The sequence below is a fragment of the Ovis aries genome, chromosome 7 (assembly GCF_016772045.2).
Source record: "Ovis aries strain OAR_USU_Benz2616 breed Rambouillet chromosome 7, ARS-UI_Ramb_v3.0, whole genome shotgun sequence".
Taxonomy (NCBI): Eukaryota; Metazoa; Chordata; class Mammalia; order Artiodactyla; family Bovidae; genus Ovis; species Ovis aries.
Genome location: NC_056060.1, coordinates 82367846 through 82384538, shown reverse-complemented (window position 1 = coordinate 82384538; position 16693 = coordinate 82367846). Strand labels below are relative to the sequence as shown.

Here is a 16693-nt window from a genome sequence, read left to right as displayed (position 1 = left end):
CCTGGGGGTGGTCTGATGATAGCACAGCAATGGCATTCAGTGAGCTACTCAGGGAGTGCAGAGAAGAGGAGGGTTAGTTTTGCATCTTGGCGTGAATGCTGTAGATGGAGAAATACAATCTCAAGAGCTGAAGTGACCTTTTTAAAGAGGATGAAGAGAATTCAGTAGGATTTGAATTTACAGGATCTCTGTTTTCAGAGATGCCTAATCCTGTGTCTTGGGGAAGCCACATAACTTCGGGCTCACCTCATTTTCATATGGAGAAAGAGGGCCCCCTCGCATCCCTTAGCTGTGACACTTCATGAGCTTGCTGAGGATGGCAATCCATAGTTATCACAAGCTTCTACATTCTCACCACAGTGCTTGGTGGGGATAGCACAGAAGTATAGACCTCTTAGTCCTTGTCTTCAAGATGGGTGGGGAGAAAGAAGGACAGTGGTAGACAATGGCCAAACATGAATGAGACAGTTAAGGAGCTCAGAGAGGCAGAAAGCAAGAAGCACTGGCTGGAATAACTGGGGAAGCTTCCTGGAAGAGGCAGGGCTTCAGCCAGCCCTTGAACAGGGTGAGATCAGCCAGGCCAAGGACAGGAGGCAAGAAAATTCCGGATAGGTGGGGAGGGAGGGTTCTAGTAAAGTATTTTGTTGGAGTCCAGGGAAGGCCTGACCTGACCACCTGACCGTCCTCTTGAGAAATCCGTATGCAGGTCAGGAAACAGCAGTTAGAACTGGACATGAACAACAGACTGGTTCCAAACAGGAAAAGGAGTACGTCAAGGCTATATACTGTCACCATGCTTATTTAACTTATATGCAGAGTATATCATGAGAAATTTTGGGCTGGATGAAGCACAAGCTGGAATCAAGATTGCCAGGAGAAATATCAATAACCTCAAATATGCAGATGACGCCACCCTTATGGCAGAAAGTGAAGAAGAACTAAAGAGCCTCTTGATGAAAGTGAAAGAGGAGAGTGAAAAAGTTGGCTTAAAATTCAACATTCAGAAAACGAAGATCATGGCATCTGGTCCCATCACTTCATGGCAAATAGATGGGGAAACAGTGAAAACAGTGTCAGACTTTATTTTTTTGGGCTCCCAAATCACTGCAGATGGTGACTGCAGCCATGAAATTAAAAGATGCTTACTCCTTGGAAGAAAAATTATGACCAGCATGTTAAAAAAAGACAGCATATTAAAAAGCAGAGACATTACTTTGCCAACAAAGGTCCATCTAGTCAAGGCTATGGTTTTTCCAGTGGTCATGTATGGATGTGAGAATTGGATTATAAAGAAAGCTGAGTGCCGAAGAATTGATGCTTTTGAACTATGGTGCTGGAGAAGACTCTTGAGAGTCCCTTGGACTGCAAGGAGATCCAACCAGTCCATCCTAAAGGGAATCAGTCCTGAATATTCACTGGAAGAACTGATGTTGAAGCTGAAACTCCAATACTTTGGCCACCTGATGTGAAGAGCTGACTCATTTGAAAAGACCCTGATGCTGGGAGAGATTGAAAGCTGGAGGAGAAGGGGACCACAGAGGATGAGATGGTTGGATGGCATCACTGACTCAATGGACATGGGTTTGGGTGGACTCCGGGAGTTGGTGATGGGACACCAATGTCAGGACAGGAAGGCCTGACGTGCTGCGGTTCATAGGGTCGCAAAGAGTCGGACACAACTGAGCGACTGAACTGAACTGAGGGAAGGCCTGTCTGCTTCATATACACAGGAAGGTCAGATAAGGATTTATTCATTCACTCGTTTACTCATTCCTCCATCATCAACCCAACACAGCAAGCTCTGTGCTGGGCTTGGGGGCAGAGCCAGGTGTGGTCTCTGCCCTGGGGGCAGGCTTGGATCCCTGAGATCCTTGTGCAGGGTCTACTCTGCTCTCCTTGATGCTTGAGGCTGGCCTCGCCACCCTGCTGCCAGATGTCTTGGGATGGAGGTTTGGCTGGGCGCCTGCCAGCCTCAGAGACACTGCGGTGGTGACTATTGTGTGTGTGTGTGTCACGTGGAGGGCAGTCAGCCTTCGCAGGCAGAGGCAAACAGAGTGGCAGGGAACACTGCTCTTGGATGGAAGGATCAAGGAATCACCATTGGTTACAGGCGTTTACTTCTGAGTTAGAGATTCTATCTCATCTATTACTAATCATTTCAGACCTGAAGTAGGAGCTTGTTGTGGGAAGGAGAATTTAGGCTCAGGGAGGCTAAATAACTTGCCCCAGGGCTGTGAAGCCAGTGGGCAGTGGAGCTGGACTCAGCCCTACCTGATTCCAAGTCTCTGATCTACCCAGTATCAAGACTCTCCAAGGGCCTTGACAGCTCAGTGGAGCAACTTAGGACCTTTGGGCGCCAATGTGGCTTCTGTGCTGAGTACAAAACTGAAAACTGAGAACGAGGGAAATTTCTTTTTGTCAGCTGGGTAGGAGAAGTGTTGGAGTGACTGTATTCAGTAGACTGCTGAAATAACCAGGGGGTCATGCTGAGGACTAAGTGAAAGTGCCTGCGGACATTGTTTCAGTTTTTTAAGGTTGCCAGTAGTCAGTTGTATAATCTCAATCACCAACCTATGCTTTACTGCTCTAATGGAAACATCTACCATGAGTGAATGATATATGAGTTGTTGAAAGCAATTCAAAGAAGTTTTGGGCACCTACTGTGTGCTGGGCTCCATGCCAGATGTTGGAAGTGAATTGGTGAAAAGGCCAGCTATGCAGGGGTCTGGGGAGTACCGTTCACACTGAAGTTTAATATGAAACGCACCCCCTCGTGTGGTTTAGTGCAAAAACTAAGTGGCTGCGTGTAATGGCCTTGCCCTCATGGAGTTTATAGTCTAGTAGGGGAGACAAATATTAAACATTGGGTTGAGTTGAAAGTGACATTATTAATAGTATTATTTTTGTTGGAAGAAGACAGAATGAGGAGGAAGGGGACTGATTCTCTCTCTTACTCATTCTGTCTCTGTGTGAGTGTGTGCTCAGCTGTATCCAACTCTATAGCCCTTCCTATTTTATTTGTTTGTTCTAAAATATTTATTTATTTCATTTGGCTGCGTTGGGTCTTAGTTGCAGGACGTGGGATCTTTGTTGCACTTTGTGGATTCTCTCTGGTTGTGGCCCTCAGGCTCAGTACTTTTAGCTCAGAGGCTCAGTAGTTGCGGAGCACTGGCTTAGTGCCCTGTGGCATGTGGGATCTCAGTTCCCTGACAGGGGATGGAACCCTCGTCCCCTCCATTGCAAAGTGAAAGTGAAAGTAAAAGTCAGTCAGTCGTGTCTGACTGTGACTCCCATGGACTGTAGCCTGCCAAGCTCCTGGGTACAAGGGATTTCCCAGGCAAGAATACTGGAGTGGGTTGCCATTCCCTTCTCCAGGGGAATCTTGCTGAGCCACGGATCGAACTCGGGTCTCCTGCTCTGCAGGCAGACGCTTTACCTTCTAGCCCATTCCCAGAGCCTCCATTGCAAGGTGTATTCTTAACCATTGCACCACCAGGGAAGTCCTGAGTCTATTGTATAAAAGAAACTCTGTCTTAACTGGGGCTGCTATAGCAAAATGACCATGGAGTAGGTGGCTTAAACAACAGACAGTTATTTCTCACAGCTCTGGCAGCAAAGTCTGAGATCAGGGTGGCAGCATGGTCTAGGTGAGGTCTGGTGAGGGCCCTCTTTTCAGGCTGCAGATAATTGCTTTCTTGCTGTGTCTTCATGTGGCAGAGACAGAGGGACACACACACACAGAGGGAGAGAGAGAGAGAGAGAGGAGAGAGAGAGAGAGAGAGAGAGAGAGAGGGAAAGAGAGAGAGGGGAGAGAGAGGAGAGAGGGAGAGAGGAGAGAGGGAGGAGAGGGAGATAGGAGAGAGAGAGACAGAGACGGGGAGAGAGAGGGGAAGTGAGCGCTCCGCACCTCTTCTTATAAGGGCATGAATCCCATCTTGGGTGCTCTACCGTCGTGACCTAATTACCTCCCCAAAGTCCCATCTCCAAATCCCATCGGTTGTGGCGTCAACACCTGAATTTCAGAGATGGGGGGACGTGGTTCAGTCCACAGCAAGCACTAAACTTGGTTTTCTTTCAAGGGCAGCTTTAGGAACAGTTAACTGTGAGGGAAATGAAAAGGCTCCCCCACACACCTTGCCAAAGATTGCCCCCTGCTCGCTAGTTCTTACAAAACATGACACAAACGGGAGACGGCTTTCCGCGCCCCCGTCAGAGTGAAACACGTTTCAGTGCAAACAGGAGGAAGGCAGCAAGCTGGCAGAGCCGAGTTTTACTCTGTGTGTGCGCGGGGGGCGGCTGTGGACGTGTGGGCCGCTGAGTGAGCCCGCAGGAAAAGGCCAGGTGCCGGCGATCCTGCCACGGCCCGGGCTCCTCCTTATCTCAGCTTATCTCTGTTTCTGAGCACAAATAGCTGTGATGGGCCAAGGTCCTGATTTTTACAGCCAGAAGGGACCCGTGGCCACGGAGCGGGGAAGGAGAGAGGACAGGGGAGCTGCTGGAGACATGGAGGAATTCGGGGCCGGCCGCGTGCAAGGGCAGGGGAGAGCCAAGGACAGCGGGCCTGGGAGCAGCGGGGCTGGGTTCCCTCAGGTCCCCGCCGCCGCCCCTCGAAGCCTGGAGACCCGGGAGGGAGCAAGGCCCCGGCCCGACGTGAGGACTCCGCTTTTGGACACAGGCGTGAGGTAGGGCTGGACATCCGTCCCCGGGTCAGCACATGGGAACCGGGGGCACCCTGAAGAGGGAGGGGGCCCCAGGGGTCTGGGCTGGAGGGTCGGAGCTGAAAGCCCATTCAGGACAGTGGACGTGGAATCTAAGAGCACACGTGGGGGACTGCCCTGGTAGTCCAGTGGTTAAGACTCTGTGCTTTCGAGGCAGGGGGCGCAGGCTCAATCCCTGCTGCGGGGTTAGGGCGAGGGCGCGGAGGACTAAGATCCCATCTGCCTGTGAGCATGGCCAAAAAAAAAAAAAAAAAGAGAACAGGCGTGGTTTTCGAGAGAGGGAGGTGGAACCGTGATGATGAGGAGCCGGCTGTCTTAGAGGGGGTCTGGCAGGCTCTGCAAATCACACGTGGAGCCTCGTCTGCAGTCATTTTGAAGAAGTCTTATTTTTTCCACTCTGAATCCTCTTTGGCGCCTGGAATCCATTTCTCCACAGATATGCTCAAAGAGGGCGCCTGGAAAGCTCTCAGAGGTAGGATGGCTCTCCCCCTCCAGAAGGGATGGCTCAGGATCCCACAGAGCCCCTCACGAAGGCCCAGAACCACAGTCAGCTCTGCTCCAAGCCTCAGGCCAGGGGGTTCCTGCTCTGGCTGGGGGTCTGACAGTTTGTCCCTCTGCCTTTCCTGCGTCTGATTGAAGCCTTGAGTGGCCCAAAGTCAGTGTTGATGAGAATATCCTTCTCCTGTGCCTTGTGCCAGCTTCTTCAAGCCCAAGACATCTATCATCCGGGGGAGAGTCTAGCCCCTCCGTCTGGGGCAGACAGGTGATGGCTGAGGCTGGGCCATGCCTGACCCACCCCGGGGAGCACTGGCCACCCCTCCACAAAGTGAATCATTCACTGTCAGCCTTTCCCTGCTCCCTCTGCCCCTTGAGGCTTTCATGCAAATGTCACCCACCCCTGGGATCCCATCAAGTAGGATTTTTTTTTTTTTTTCTAAAAAGAAATGCTATATGGGTGGGGGAAGAGATAAATTAGGTGTCTAAGATTAACATACACATACAACTACATTTAAAAGAGGTAAACAACAAGGACTGTCTGTATGGCACAGGGAACTATACTCAATATCTTATAACAACCTGTAATGGAAAAGAATCTGGAGAAGAATATATATAAATATATAATGTGTATTTATAACATATATATGTATCTGTATAATGAATCACTTTGCTGTACACTTAAAACTAATAAATACATTGTAAACAACATCATAAATTGATTGTGTGAGCGAAGTTGTTTCAGTTGTATCCGACTCTTACGCGACCTCATGGACTGTAACCCACCAAGCTCCTCTGCCATGGGATTCTCCAGGCAAGAATACTGGAGTGGGTTGCCATGCCCTCGTGCAGGGGAATCTTCCCAACCCAGGGATTGAACCTGCGTCCTTTAGGTCTCCTGCATTGGCAGGTGGGTTCTTTACCAGTAGTGCCACATGGGACTTCAATAAAGAAAGGAAATACCATGTTGAAAAGGACATTTTCCCCTTCTCCTGTTTAAGTTGCTTTTCACAGGTTAGGGAGAACTGGCCATCGATTTTCTTCTAGAGAACAGAGCAAGCCCTGTGCAGATTTTTGGCTAATTAACTTTTGGAGAAGTGCCGCTTGAATTTATCAAAGGGTGAAGTCTCTTTTCCCCTCCAGTGTCTTAAAAAAGGCTTTAGACTTTTGTTTCCGAATCTCTGCCAATGCCTGGCCTGTTTAAAAATGACTTCCCTGGAGACGATGGCAAAGGGTGATGGTTGTCATATTTTTGTAACCTCAATCTTCAATACAGTTGTTCCAGTCCTCAGAAAATCTCTTCTGTTTACATAAGAGAGGTATCATTCACACAAAGATTACATTTAAAAATACACATTCCCCCTCAGCATGCCTGTTACTAATAACATCGCATGTTATGAAAGTGGAAAGTATTTAAGATGAAATTAATTTTCACCCAGCGAGCCACTTTGTTTGACTTTTTCGTTCCATTCGGTGTGTGTGGGGCATGGACTTGGCCAAAGGCACTTCTCATTGTCAGCAAGTTCACCTCCTTGTTTCTCTTTTTTGGGATTGATGCTGTTAGAAATGAGTTCCGGGCACATGGAGAGAAGTCTCATCTAGGATCGTATCGTACATTTCTTTTGTATTGCCTTCCAGAAGCTTGTTTTTCTAAATGGAAACCCTCTTCTCTCCAGTCGATGAGTTTTAGTGTGCAGTTTTCTTTTTTTTCTCCCTTTCTTTCTCTTCCTTCCTTCATTCCATGGTTTTTCTCTTTCAGCAGAATTTCTGGAGTCGGAAGAGTTAACATCTTTTTTGGCAGCCTGTCAGAAGATCGTGGGCAGCCAGATAGCGGCTCCTTGCTTAGGACACCTCTCGGTAGTGTGTTCTTGTCAATTCTCATCCATGTGATGCGGCTGGTCTCTGTTCCATGGAGGGAAGCTGGAGCCCCCAGGACACCCCGGACAGGCTGTGTGTCCGAGCTGCCCTCGACAGTACCGTGACACTGAGCTGCATCGCCTTAGCAGAGGGAGGCATTTAAGCTGGTGGGACACAGTCGCAAATGCTTCCCAGGAAATGGTTGCTCATTTTTGATCAATCTCATGGTCCTTGTTACTAACTTTGATTACATCAGCTTATGTGCAGTTCTGTTTTATAGCATTCTGATGGGCTTTCATTCCCCCTCCCAATTCATTTTCAGCTGGGTGACTATTATAATTTGATTACAGTTAGGTTTTGCAACTGCTAGATGCTTTCTGAGCTGTTCTGCCATTCTTGTGAGAGGGAAGATGCCCAGAGGTAGAAAAGGAGGTTTGTCCACGAGTAGCTTCCAAAAGATGCCTCAGAAGCTTCAGTGATTGTATCCTCCCAGTCTTAGGAATTTGCTTTAAACTTTTTGGTAGAATCCGATGCTTTGACTTTTAAAAAAGAGTAAGAGGACAAATACTATATGATAACTACCTATGTGTGGAATCTAAAAAATACAACAAACTAGTGATTATAGCAAAAAAGAAGCAGACTCACACATAAAGGGAACAAGCTAGTGGTTACCAGTGGGGAGAGGGAGGGAGAGAGGGGCAAGACAGGGGTGGGGAATTAAGAGGCATAAACTTTTATATATAAAATAAACTGCAGAGTTACATTGTACAATACAGGGAATGTAGCCAATATTTTATAAGTGGAATATAACCTTTAAAAATTGTGAATCACTATATTGCACACCTGTAACATAAAATATTATACATCAATGACACTTCAATAAAGAAATAAAGAGGACGGAAGAATCCAATTAAATCCCCCCCCCCTTTTTTTTTGCTCCTCTAAATATTTTGGTTAAGAAATATTTTAAACTTAGACCTCCCCCCCAACCCCCCATTTTAATGTCACTGTGTCTCCAGAGACCAAAACAAAGGGGCATTCATAATGTCCCTTCAAAATGAGCTATCTGATTCTCCCTTTTGGCTCTGCAAGTCCTGTGGCTCTCCTCCTTCTGTCTTTTCCTCCTCCTCTTCTCTAAGAATCTCTCCTTTACCTGGTAGACATTATGTTACTACAGTTGCAATTCCTGGGACCATTTATTCACCTCTGTCACGTGCCTATCATTTGTTAGGTATTTGATCTTATTGATTATGTTTGTGTTTTATTACATATGATCAATTATATCAATGTTATATTTTGGCTTTTGAAAAGGGCAGTATCTTAAAAATTAGTAGCATCACCCAAGGATACCAAAGATTCAGGAACCTAAAACTTACTGGACTTAGTCAGATCACCACTCCAGTAAACCTTAAAGGTCTTTCTATTTGTGGATTAAGCTCTGGGAATCAAATTATTTTGAGTCCCCAAAATTCAGCTGTTGTTGCTTTAAATGCTTCTTTCATTTGTTTTCTATCAGAAAGTTCTTCTTCTTCGAGTGTGTGGTTTTAAAAGATTGGTGCATGTCCTTCTTCATCTCCTCACCCCTATAATAGCTCTGTGTTTACAGGGTGTTTCCGCGGACTCTCTAGTCTTTTCTATGAGGTGTTTCTCGTCTATTGTAATGGAAGTCTTTGTATCCATGCTGGTGGTTTCAGTCCAATCTGGAGTGTCTTTGCTGGTTACCACTGAGGAATAAGTGTGGCTAATGGGGCATGTTAAGGGGCAGGGGCCTCTGGAAGCTGGATGTACTAGCAGACTCCATGCAGAAGGTTGTACCAGAGCTACCTCCTTTCTGGAGGAGGACCTCATGCTTCCTTGGACAGGGACATGTTACTCTTGTGCGTGTGCTAAGTCACTTCAGTCGTGTTCGACTCTTTGCAGCCCCATGGACTGTAGCCCATCAGGCTCCTCTGTCCATGAGGTTCTCCAGGCAAGAATACTGGAGTGGGTTGCCCTTCTCCAGGGGATCTTCCTGACCCAGGGATCAAACCTGAGTCTCTTGTGTCTCTTGCACTGGCAGGCAGGTTCTTTACCACTGGCACCACCTGGGAAGCCCCATATTACTTTTACTGGTGGTTTATTCTTGGGGTCCTAAATTCTTTATTAATGGGGTCTCTAAGTTCCCTGGTGGATTTGGTACAGGAAATAGAACCTGTTGGAGACCTGAAGCTGAGTTGGATTCTGCTGCTTGCCAAAGCTCTTGACCACCATTGTCTTCGTCTTCATAATTGCAAAAGCTTCCCTGGCAGATGGGTGGGTGACTTCAGTTTCCTTCTGGGTGTGTTCTGGTTTCCCTGGCCTCATTGCCCCCCCTCTCTCTGTCTCCCTGCAGGCTTGGGGACCAGTTCTACAAGGAAGCCATTGAACACTGCCGGAGTTACAACTCCCGCCTGTGCGCAGAGCGCAGCGTGCGTCTCCCATTCCTGGACTCGCAGACCGGGGTGGCCCAGAACAACTGCTACATCTGGATGGAGAAGAGGCATCGAGGCCCAGGTGAGCCATGCCACCCCTGGGATGTGCTCACATTTGGGATCCCAGCCTGGATGCAGGCTGATCTGAGATCGTCCAGGAATCCTTGCAGCCTGGGTGGGCGTGGAGGTGGGACAGGCTGTACAGAGAGCCTGGAATACTTTCAAGAAACTCAACTGCTTCTGTAACTCTTGGCACATGCCCCGAGGATGATGCGGGACATTGAAGCCACACTGCCGGGAAGGGGCAGAGTGAAAGAATTCAGGAGGTTTAATCCCTAAAAGGGAAGACTAAGGCCGTGACAGCTGCGTCACCTTTTACTCTGTGTGTTGGTGTAGCTTACTGGTTATAAGCTGGAAATCTGAAGTCAGATTTTGGTTTGAGGCTGAGCTTTGTCATCAAACCTCTTGCCCTTAGGTTCTTCATCTGTAAAATGGGGATACTAATAGTTCCTACTTTAGGACTTTGTCAAGATTAAATGAAAATCTTCATAAAAACTCATAACCTGTGTATGTACTAAGGCTTCCCTGGTGGCTCAGTGGTAAAGAATCTGCCTGCTAATGCAGGTGATGCGGGCTCGATCCCTGGGTTGGGAAGATCCCCTGAAGAAGAAAATGGCCATCTACTCCAGTATTCTTGCCTGGGAAATCTCATGGACAGAGGAGTCTGGTGAGCCACAGCTCAGGGGTTGCAAAAGAGTTGGATACAACTTAGTGATTAAGCAACCAAAACAACAAAGTATGTTTTCCAAAAATGCTGCCTGTTATTGTTATTATTATTATTAGTACTGTGATACTAGTCTTCTAGGCTTCAGAGAACAGAATAAAGACCACTGGGTGGAGATCAGGGAGGTAATTTAACAGTTTTCTGGCTCTATATTGGTACATTAAAAAGAATTATTATAAAAGGTTTCAAAGCCATGCAAAAGTGGAGAGAAGGGTAAAGTAAATTTCTGTGTATTGTTCACCCAGCTTCAACAGTGATCAGCTCATAGCCATTCATTTCATTTATACTCACCTTCCACTTTCCTCCTTGAACCCAGGTTATTTTGAAGCAAATCAAGATAGCAATATTATTTCATCTGTAAATTTTTCAGTCTGTATCTCTAAATGGTAAGAACATAAACAAACATCCCAGCCATATCTATCAAAACTCAAAGTTAAAAATGAGACATTAATAGCACCAAATATTTGTTAAACATTTATTTCTCTGTGTAATTGAAATCAGGATCCAAATAGGACCTCTACATTAAACTTGGCTGATGTGTCTCTTAAGTCTCTTTAAATCTGTAGGTCTCTCTCTTTCTCTCACTTGTTACTTGTGGAAGAAACTGGGTTGTTTGCTCTGTAGGGTTTCGCAGAGTCTGGATTTTCTGATTGCATCCCCATGGTGTTATTCCTGTGAATTGGTAAAAACAGATTCAGGTTCAATTTTGGGGCAAGAACAGTTCCTAAGTGGTGATGTGTGCTTTCATCAGGAGCCTCATGGGTTCTGGGTATTTCTCTTTTATTGATGTTAGCAGCCCTTGATGAAAATTGCCTAGATGCTTTATTTTATTAAGGTTCAGAAGTGGTGGCATTCAATTTGAGGCTATCATTATTTCTTCATTTATTAGGTCTATATCATGTATGAAGAGAAGCATCTCCTTATTAAATTTTCGTTATTGTGGGGTATAGTGCACATATGAAAGTATGGATAAATTATTTTCCTCCTTTGCTGCTGCTGCTGCTAAGTTGCTTCAGTCGTGTCTGACTCTGTGTGACCCCATAGATGGCCTCCTACCAGGCTCCTCTGTCCCTGGGATTCTCCAGGCAAGAACACTGGAGTGGGTTGCCATTTCCTTCTCCAATTTTCCCCCTTTAGTTATCAGTTTTCAAAATAATGAGCTGGTTCCCTTGTATTCTCCAAATATGATCAATAAAGTTATTATGATTATCTTGAGTACCATCATGAATCCACAGACTTAAACATATTGGATAATTTTAATCCATTGCAGCTATTATTCTTATCAATGCTTAAATTGCCGCCATCTTTGGACAGCTCATTTGGTAAAGAATCTACCTGCAATGCAGGAGACCCCGGTTTGATTCCTGGGTGGGGAAGATCTGCTGGAGAAGGGATAGGCTACCCATTCCAGTATTCTTGGGCTTCCCTTGTGACTCAGCTGGTAAAGAATTCACCTGCAATGTGGGAGACCTGGGTTCGATCCCTGGGTTGGGAAGATCCCCTGGAGAAGGGACCAGCTACCCACTCCAGTATTCTGGCCTGGAGAATTCCATGGGGTCGCAAACAGTCAGACACGACTGAGCGACTTTCACTTTCACTTTGGACAGTAGGGTTTATGTCCAATGTTAGTGTGCTGAAACAGCCTAGTAGTTTCTGCAGCATCCTTGCTATCCTAAATTTGGGACAGATGTTTCAGGCTCATCGTGTGCACATCCTGCCCCAGACCCTGAATCAGCTATTTCTTTAAGAAGCCCCATTTCCTCTTTGTAAGACTATTATTTGGAGACTATGGTCTGGTGGCGCCTGTTGCTCCTGGGCTGGTTGTTGATTCTAGGACTTTTCAGTGAGCAGAACTAAGAAATATGATTTCTTGTTTCTTTTTTCTTGTTTCTCTTTTTAAGAGAAAACACATTGTTAAATTTACTGATATAGCCCATTCAATTCAGTTTTACCCAGTTTTAACTTAACTATCTTCATTCTCTATCTCCTCTCTCCCACACTGAAAAGAATACTGGCTCTTTATGATGCCAGCATAGTTTTTGCAATAGACCCACAACAATATCAGAATAAAATGAGACTACCAGCAATAAGGTGACTGAAATGGTATAAGTTTTTATTTCTTTCTTTGCAGTTTTTTTTGTTGTCTTTAGCATATTTCCTATTAAGGATGTAGAGTCAAATTACTGTGTTTTAAGGTCACTTGAAATAGTTCCTCAGTGTGTTTGAGGTACTAACTCAATACATAGTTGGATTTATTTGTTTCATTTTTGCTTTCACTTATTAGGTTTTACTGTTTTTTTTTTTTAAATTTTATGTAATTACCTTGTCTTTTTAAAATTAACTTTTTATCTTGAAATAATTGTAGATAGATGGGAAGTTGTAAACGTAGTGCAGAGAGAGCCCCTTGTGCCCTTCACCCAGTTTCTCCTAAGGGATAGATCTTGTGAATTATCGCACAATATCAAAACCAGAAAAGTGACACTGCTGACATGTATGTGGGTAGCTCTGTGCCATTTTATCACATGTAGAGATTTATGGAACCACCACCACAATTGAGATACAAAACTATTCCATCACCACAAAGATCTTCCTCGTCCTGCCCTTTGATAGTCATACCCGCCTCTCCTCTCTTCATTTAAGTCCCTTTACCCTCTTGCATTTGTAATATAGCATCTTAAACATTTCCTCCACATACATTGAAAACCACATCAGGCAGGCTTCTAATTTTCACTTCAACTGCCAAACATAATTTAGAAACCTTAAGAGAAGCGTCTATTGCGTTCACTCATATCTTTGCTCTTTTGCCGTTGCTTCTTTCTTTCTGATGCCCCAAGATGCCTGCTTTTATAATTCCTTTCTGATTAAGTGTTTTCTTTAACCATTCTTTTAAAGTAGGTCTGATAGAAACAACTCTTAGTTTTCCTTCTTCTGACAGTGTCTTGATTTTCCTGTTATTCCTTTTTTTCTTTTGTATTTGTTTTTGGCCATGCTGTACTTGATGGACGTGAATCTGAGTGAACTCCGCGAGCTGGTGATGGACAGGGAGGCTTGGCGTGCTGCGATTCATGGGGTCGCAAAGAGTCGGACATGACTGAGCGACTGAACTGAACTGAACTGAACACAAGATATGAGATCTTAGTTCCCTGATCACGGATCAAACCTGTGCCCCCTGCAGTGACGCATAGGGTCCTAACCACTGGGCCACCAGGGAATTTCACCCTTCATTCCTGAAGGACATTTATTTTGTTGTTGGATATAAAATTCTGGGATGATAGTCCTTTTATTTTAACAATTAAAAATTGTCTTCCTTCTTCCTTTCAGCCTCAGTAGTTTGTGATGAGAAATCTGCCATCATTGAAATTATTTTCTCTTGAAAGTGAGGTGTCATTTTTCTCTCATTGATTTTGAAAGCTTTTGTTTGTTAGTTTTCAGAAATTTGATTTTGATATGTCTTGGTGTAGATTTCTTTGAGTTTATCCTTTTCAGAATTTGCTCAGCTTCTTGAATCTGTAGGTATATATATATATATATTTTTTTTTTTTTTTGTCAAATTTGGAAATTTTTCAACCATTATTTCTTTGATTATAAGTTTTAGTGTCACTCTTTTTGCCTTCTTTTTCTGGGATTCCACTAGGAAAGAAAATTCTGGGACTTCAAAATGTTAAATCTTTTGTTATAGACTCAGAAGTCCCCCAGGCTCCCTTCTCTCTGCATCTTCCTTCTTCCCCTCCTCCTTCCTTCCTTTTTTTCAAGTCTATTGGGTCACCTCTGTTATATTCTCTCCAGGTTCATAACTTCTTCTATCTGTTCTATCCATTCTGCTGTTAAGCCCTTTCACTGAGGGTCTGTTTTGTTCCCGTTACCATCTTTTTCAGCTCTAAAATCTCCATTTGGTTCTTCTTTATATCTTCTATTTCTTTGTGGGACTTTGTAGTTTTCCATTTGTCTCAGGCGCCAACAATGATTTGTTTGGAACATTCTTGTGATGGTGACTTTAAAACTCTTCTCAGGCAGTTCTACCAAGCGGTGGTGTTTCGGTGTTGGTGTCTGTTGTCTTTTCTCACTCAAGCTGAGACGTTCTTGGTTCTTCATAGGACTGATTTTGATTGAATCCTGGACATTTTGGCTGTAATGTTGTGAGACTCCAGATGTCACTTAAATCTATTTTCACACACCTCCTCTGACGCTGTGCCGACAGGAGAAGAGAGGTGCTCCTTGTTACTGTCGGATGGATGTGGAAGTCCAGGGTCCCCGTTCAGTCTCTGTTGACACCCCAGCAGGGAGGAGTACCTCATTATTGCTGGGTGGAGGTGGGAGTTCAGACTCCCCACTAAGCCTTCACCAATGCCACCCTAGTTGGGAGGAGGAAGCATGCCTTATTACTGGTCCCTATACAGCCTCCACTGACGCCATGGAGTGTCACTTGCCCTCCTCTGACACTAAACCAGCAAGGATATTAGGATGTCCTGCTGGGCTGGCTCTTCCCTGGTCCTTCAGCTAGAGAGAGCAGGATTTTCTTGGGGCTTTTTGGGTCTACGTTTGTTGGTGTTTCTGGATAATCAGCTTTTCTACAACTCAGTCTGGCTTGTATAAAACAAAACAAACAAATGCCCAAAACTTGCTGCCCTGTCATTTCTTGGGTCTGAAAGTCCCTAGCTGGTCATTCTCTTTACCTTCCAGTATCTTATTTTTGTTGTACAAACAATGTCTAGGAGTTTTAGTTGGGCTTAATGGGAGGAATATGGGAGAGTACATCTACTCTATCTTTCCAGAAGCAGAAGTCCCTGGGTTGCTTTTTTTATTTAAAAAAAAAAAAAAAAGTTAACAGCTCTATTGAATTATAACTGACATACAGCAATCTGCACATATTTAACATGTGCAATTTGATAAGTTTTAACATGTATATACCTGTGAAACCATCACCACAATCAATATAATGAACATATCCGTGACTCCCTAAAGCTTCCCTGTGTCACTTGTAATCCATCCCCCCTTTTCTTCCTCCTCCCTCTATCTTTCATCTCTCCCAAGCCCCAGTCATGCTTTCTCTACTAGAATCATACAGTATGTACTTCTTTTTTTGGTGACTGGTGGATAGGGTCCTGACTTCTTTCACTCAGCATAATTATTTTGAAATCATCCATGCTCTAGCATGCATCAATGATTTATTTGTTGTTTATGCTGAGTAATATTCTATTATATGGCTACATCACAGTTTATTCCTCTGTTGGTGGACGTTTTGATTTGTTCTTAGTTTTTGGCTGTTATGAATAGAGCTGCTGTGAACATTTGTGTGTAGGCCTTCACATGGACATATACTTTCATTTCTCCTTGGTAAAGTACCTAGGAGTATACTGGCTATAAGGAAGGTCTGTATTTTACCTTTCAAGAAACTGTCAGGCTGTTTTTCAAAGTGGTTGTATGATTTTATATCCACCCCAACAATGTACAAGAGTTCCAGTTCCTTTATATTCTCACTAACACTTGGTGTGGTCAACTTTTTAAAGTTTTAGCTATTCTTAGTTTTATACAGTGGTATCTCATTGTGGTTTTACTTCGTATTTCCCTAATTAATGATGTTGAAGATCTTTATATGTGCTTATTTTACCATCCTTTGGTAAAATGTTCAAACCCTTAGACTATTTTAAAATTGGGTTGTTTGTTGGTTTTCTTATAAATGAAAATAGATAGTTCTTTATATATATTAGATTCAAGACCTGTTTTGAAGTTGTTTTGGCTACTCTAGGTTCTTTGTGCTTCCATAGGAATTTTATAATCAGTTTGTCAGTTTCTACAAAACACATGGAATTTTGATTGAGATTGTGTGGAGTCTCTAGATCAACTTGGGGAAAACTGACATTTCTTAATGTTGAATCTTCTAACCCATGGATATAATGTATCTCCCCATTTAGTATTATTCTTTTTAATTTTTCTGATCAATCACTTTTAGTTTTCAGTGTACAGGTCTTTCACATTTTTGTCAGGTTTATCTCTATATACTTAATATTTTTGATGATATTATAAATAGATTTTTAAAATTTAAATTTTCTGGTTTTTCTTTGCTAGTGTACAGAAATGCAGTTATTTTTGTGTATTCACTTGTGTCCTATAACTCATTTATTGCTATACTCATTTATTCTGGTAGCTTTCTATAGATTGCATAGCATTTTCTCTGTAGTTGATTATGCTAGTGAATGAACAAAGCTTTATTTATTTTACTTGTCTATGTAAAGTAACATATTGTCTATGTAAAACGACAAGTACTATCTATGCAAAATAACGAGTATTCTACTGGAATGTCCAGGACAATATTAAGTAAACGTGGTAAGAGTGAACATCCTTTTGTTGTTCCTGATCCTAAGGTGAGCGCATTCGTTCTTTCATCTCTA

At 43.9% G+C, this 16693-nt stretch overlaps 1 protein-coding gene across 6 annotated transcripts in view; it reads left to right on the top strand.

Annotated features, from left to right (window-relative positions):
• The window catches only part of DPF3 (double PHD fingers 3), a 288441-nt gene that overhangs the window by 106109 nt on the left and 165639 nt on the right, over positions 1-16693 (top strand). For all 6 annotated transcript variants that reach the window (XM_012181974.4, XM_060418247.1, XM_060418248.1 and 3 more), the window contains exon 2: positions 9442-9602. In XM_012181974.4, coding sequence (XP_012037364.1) covers positions 9442-9602 — 161 coding nt within the window. The remainder of the gene's footprint in view (positions 1-9441; positions 9603-16693) is intronic.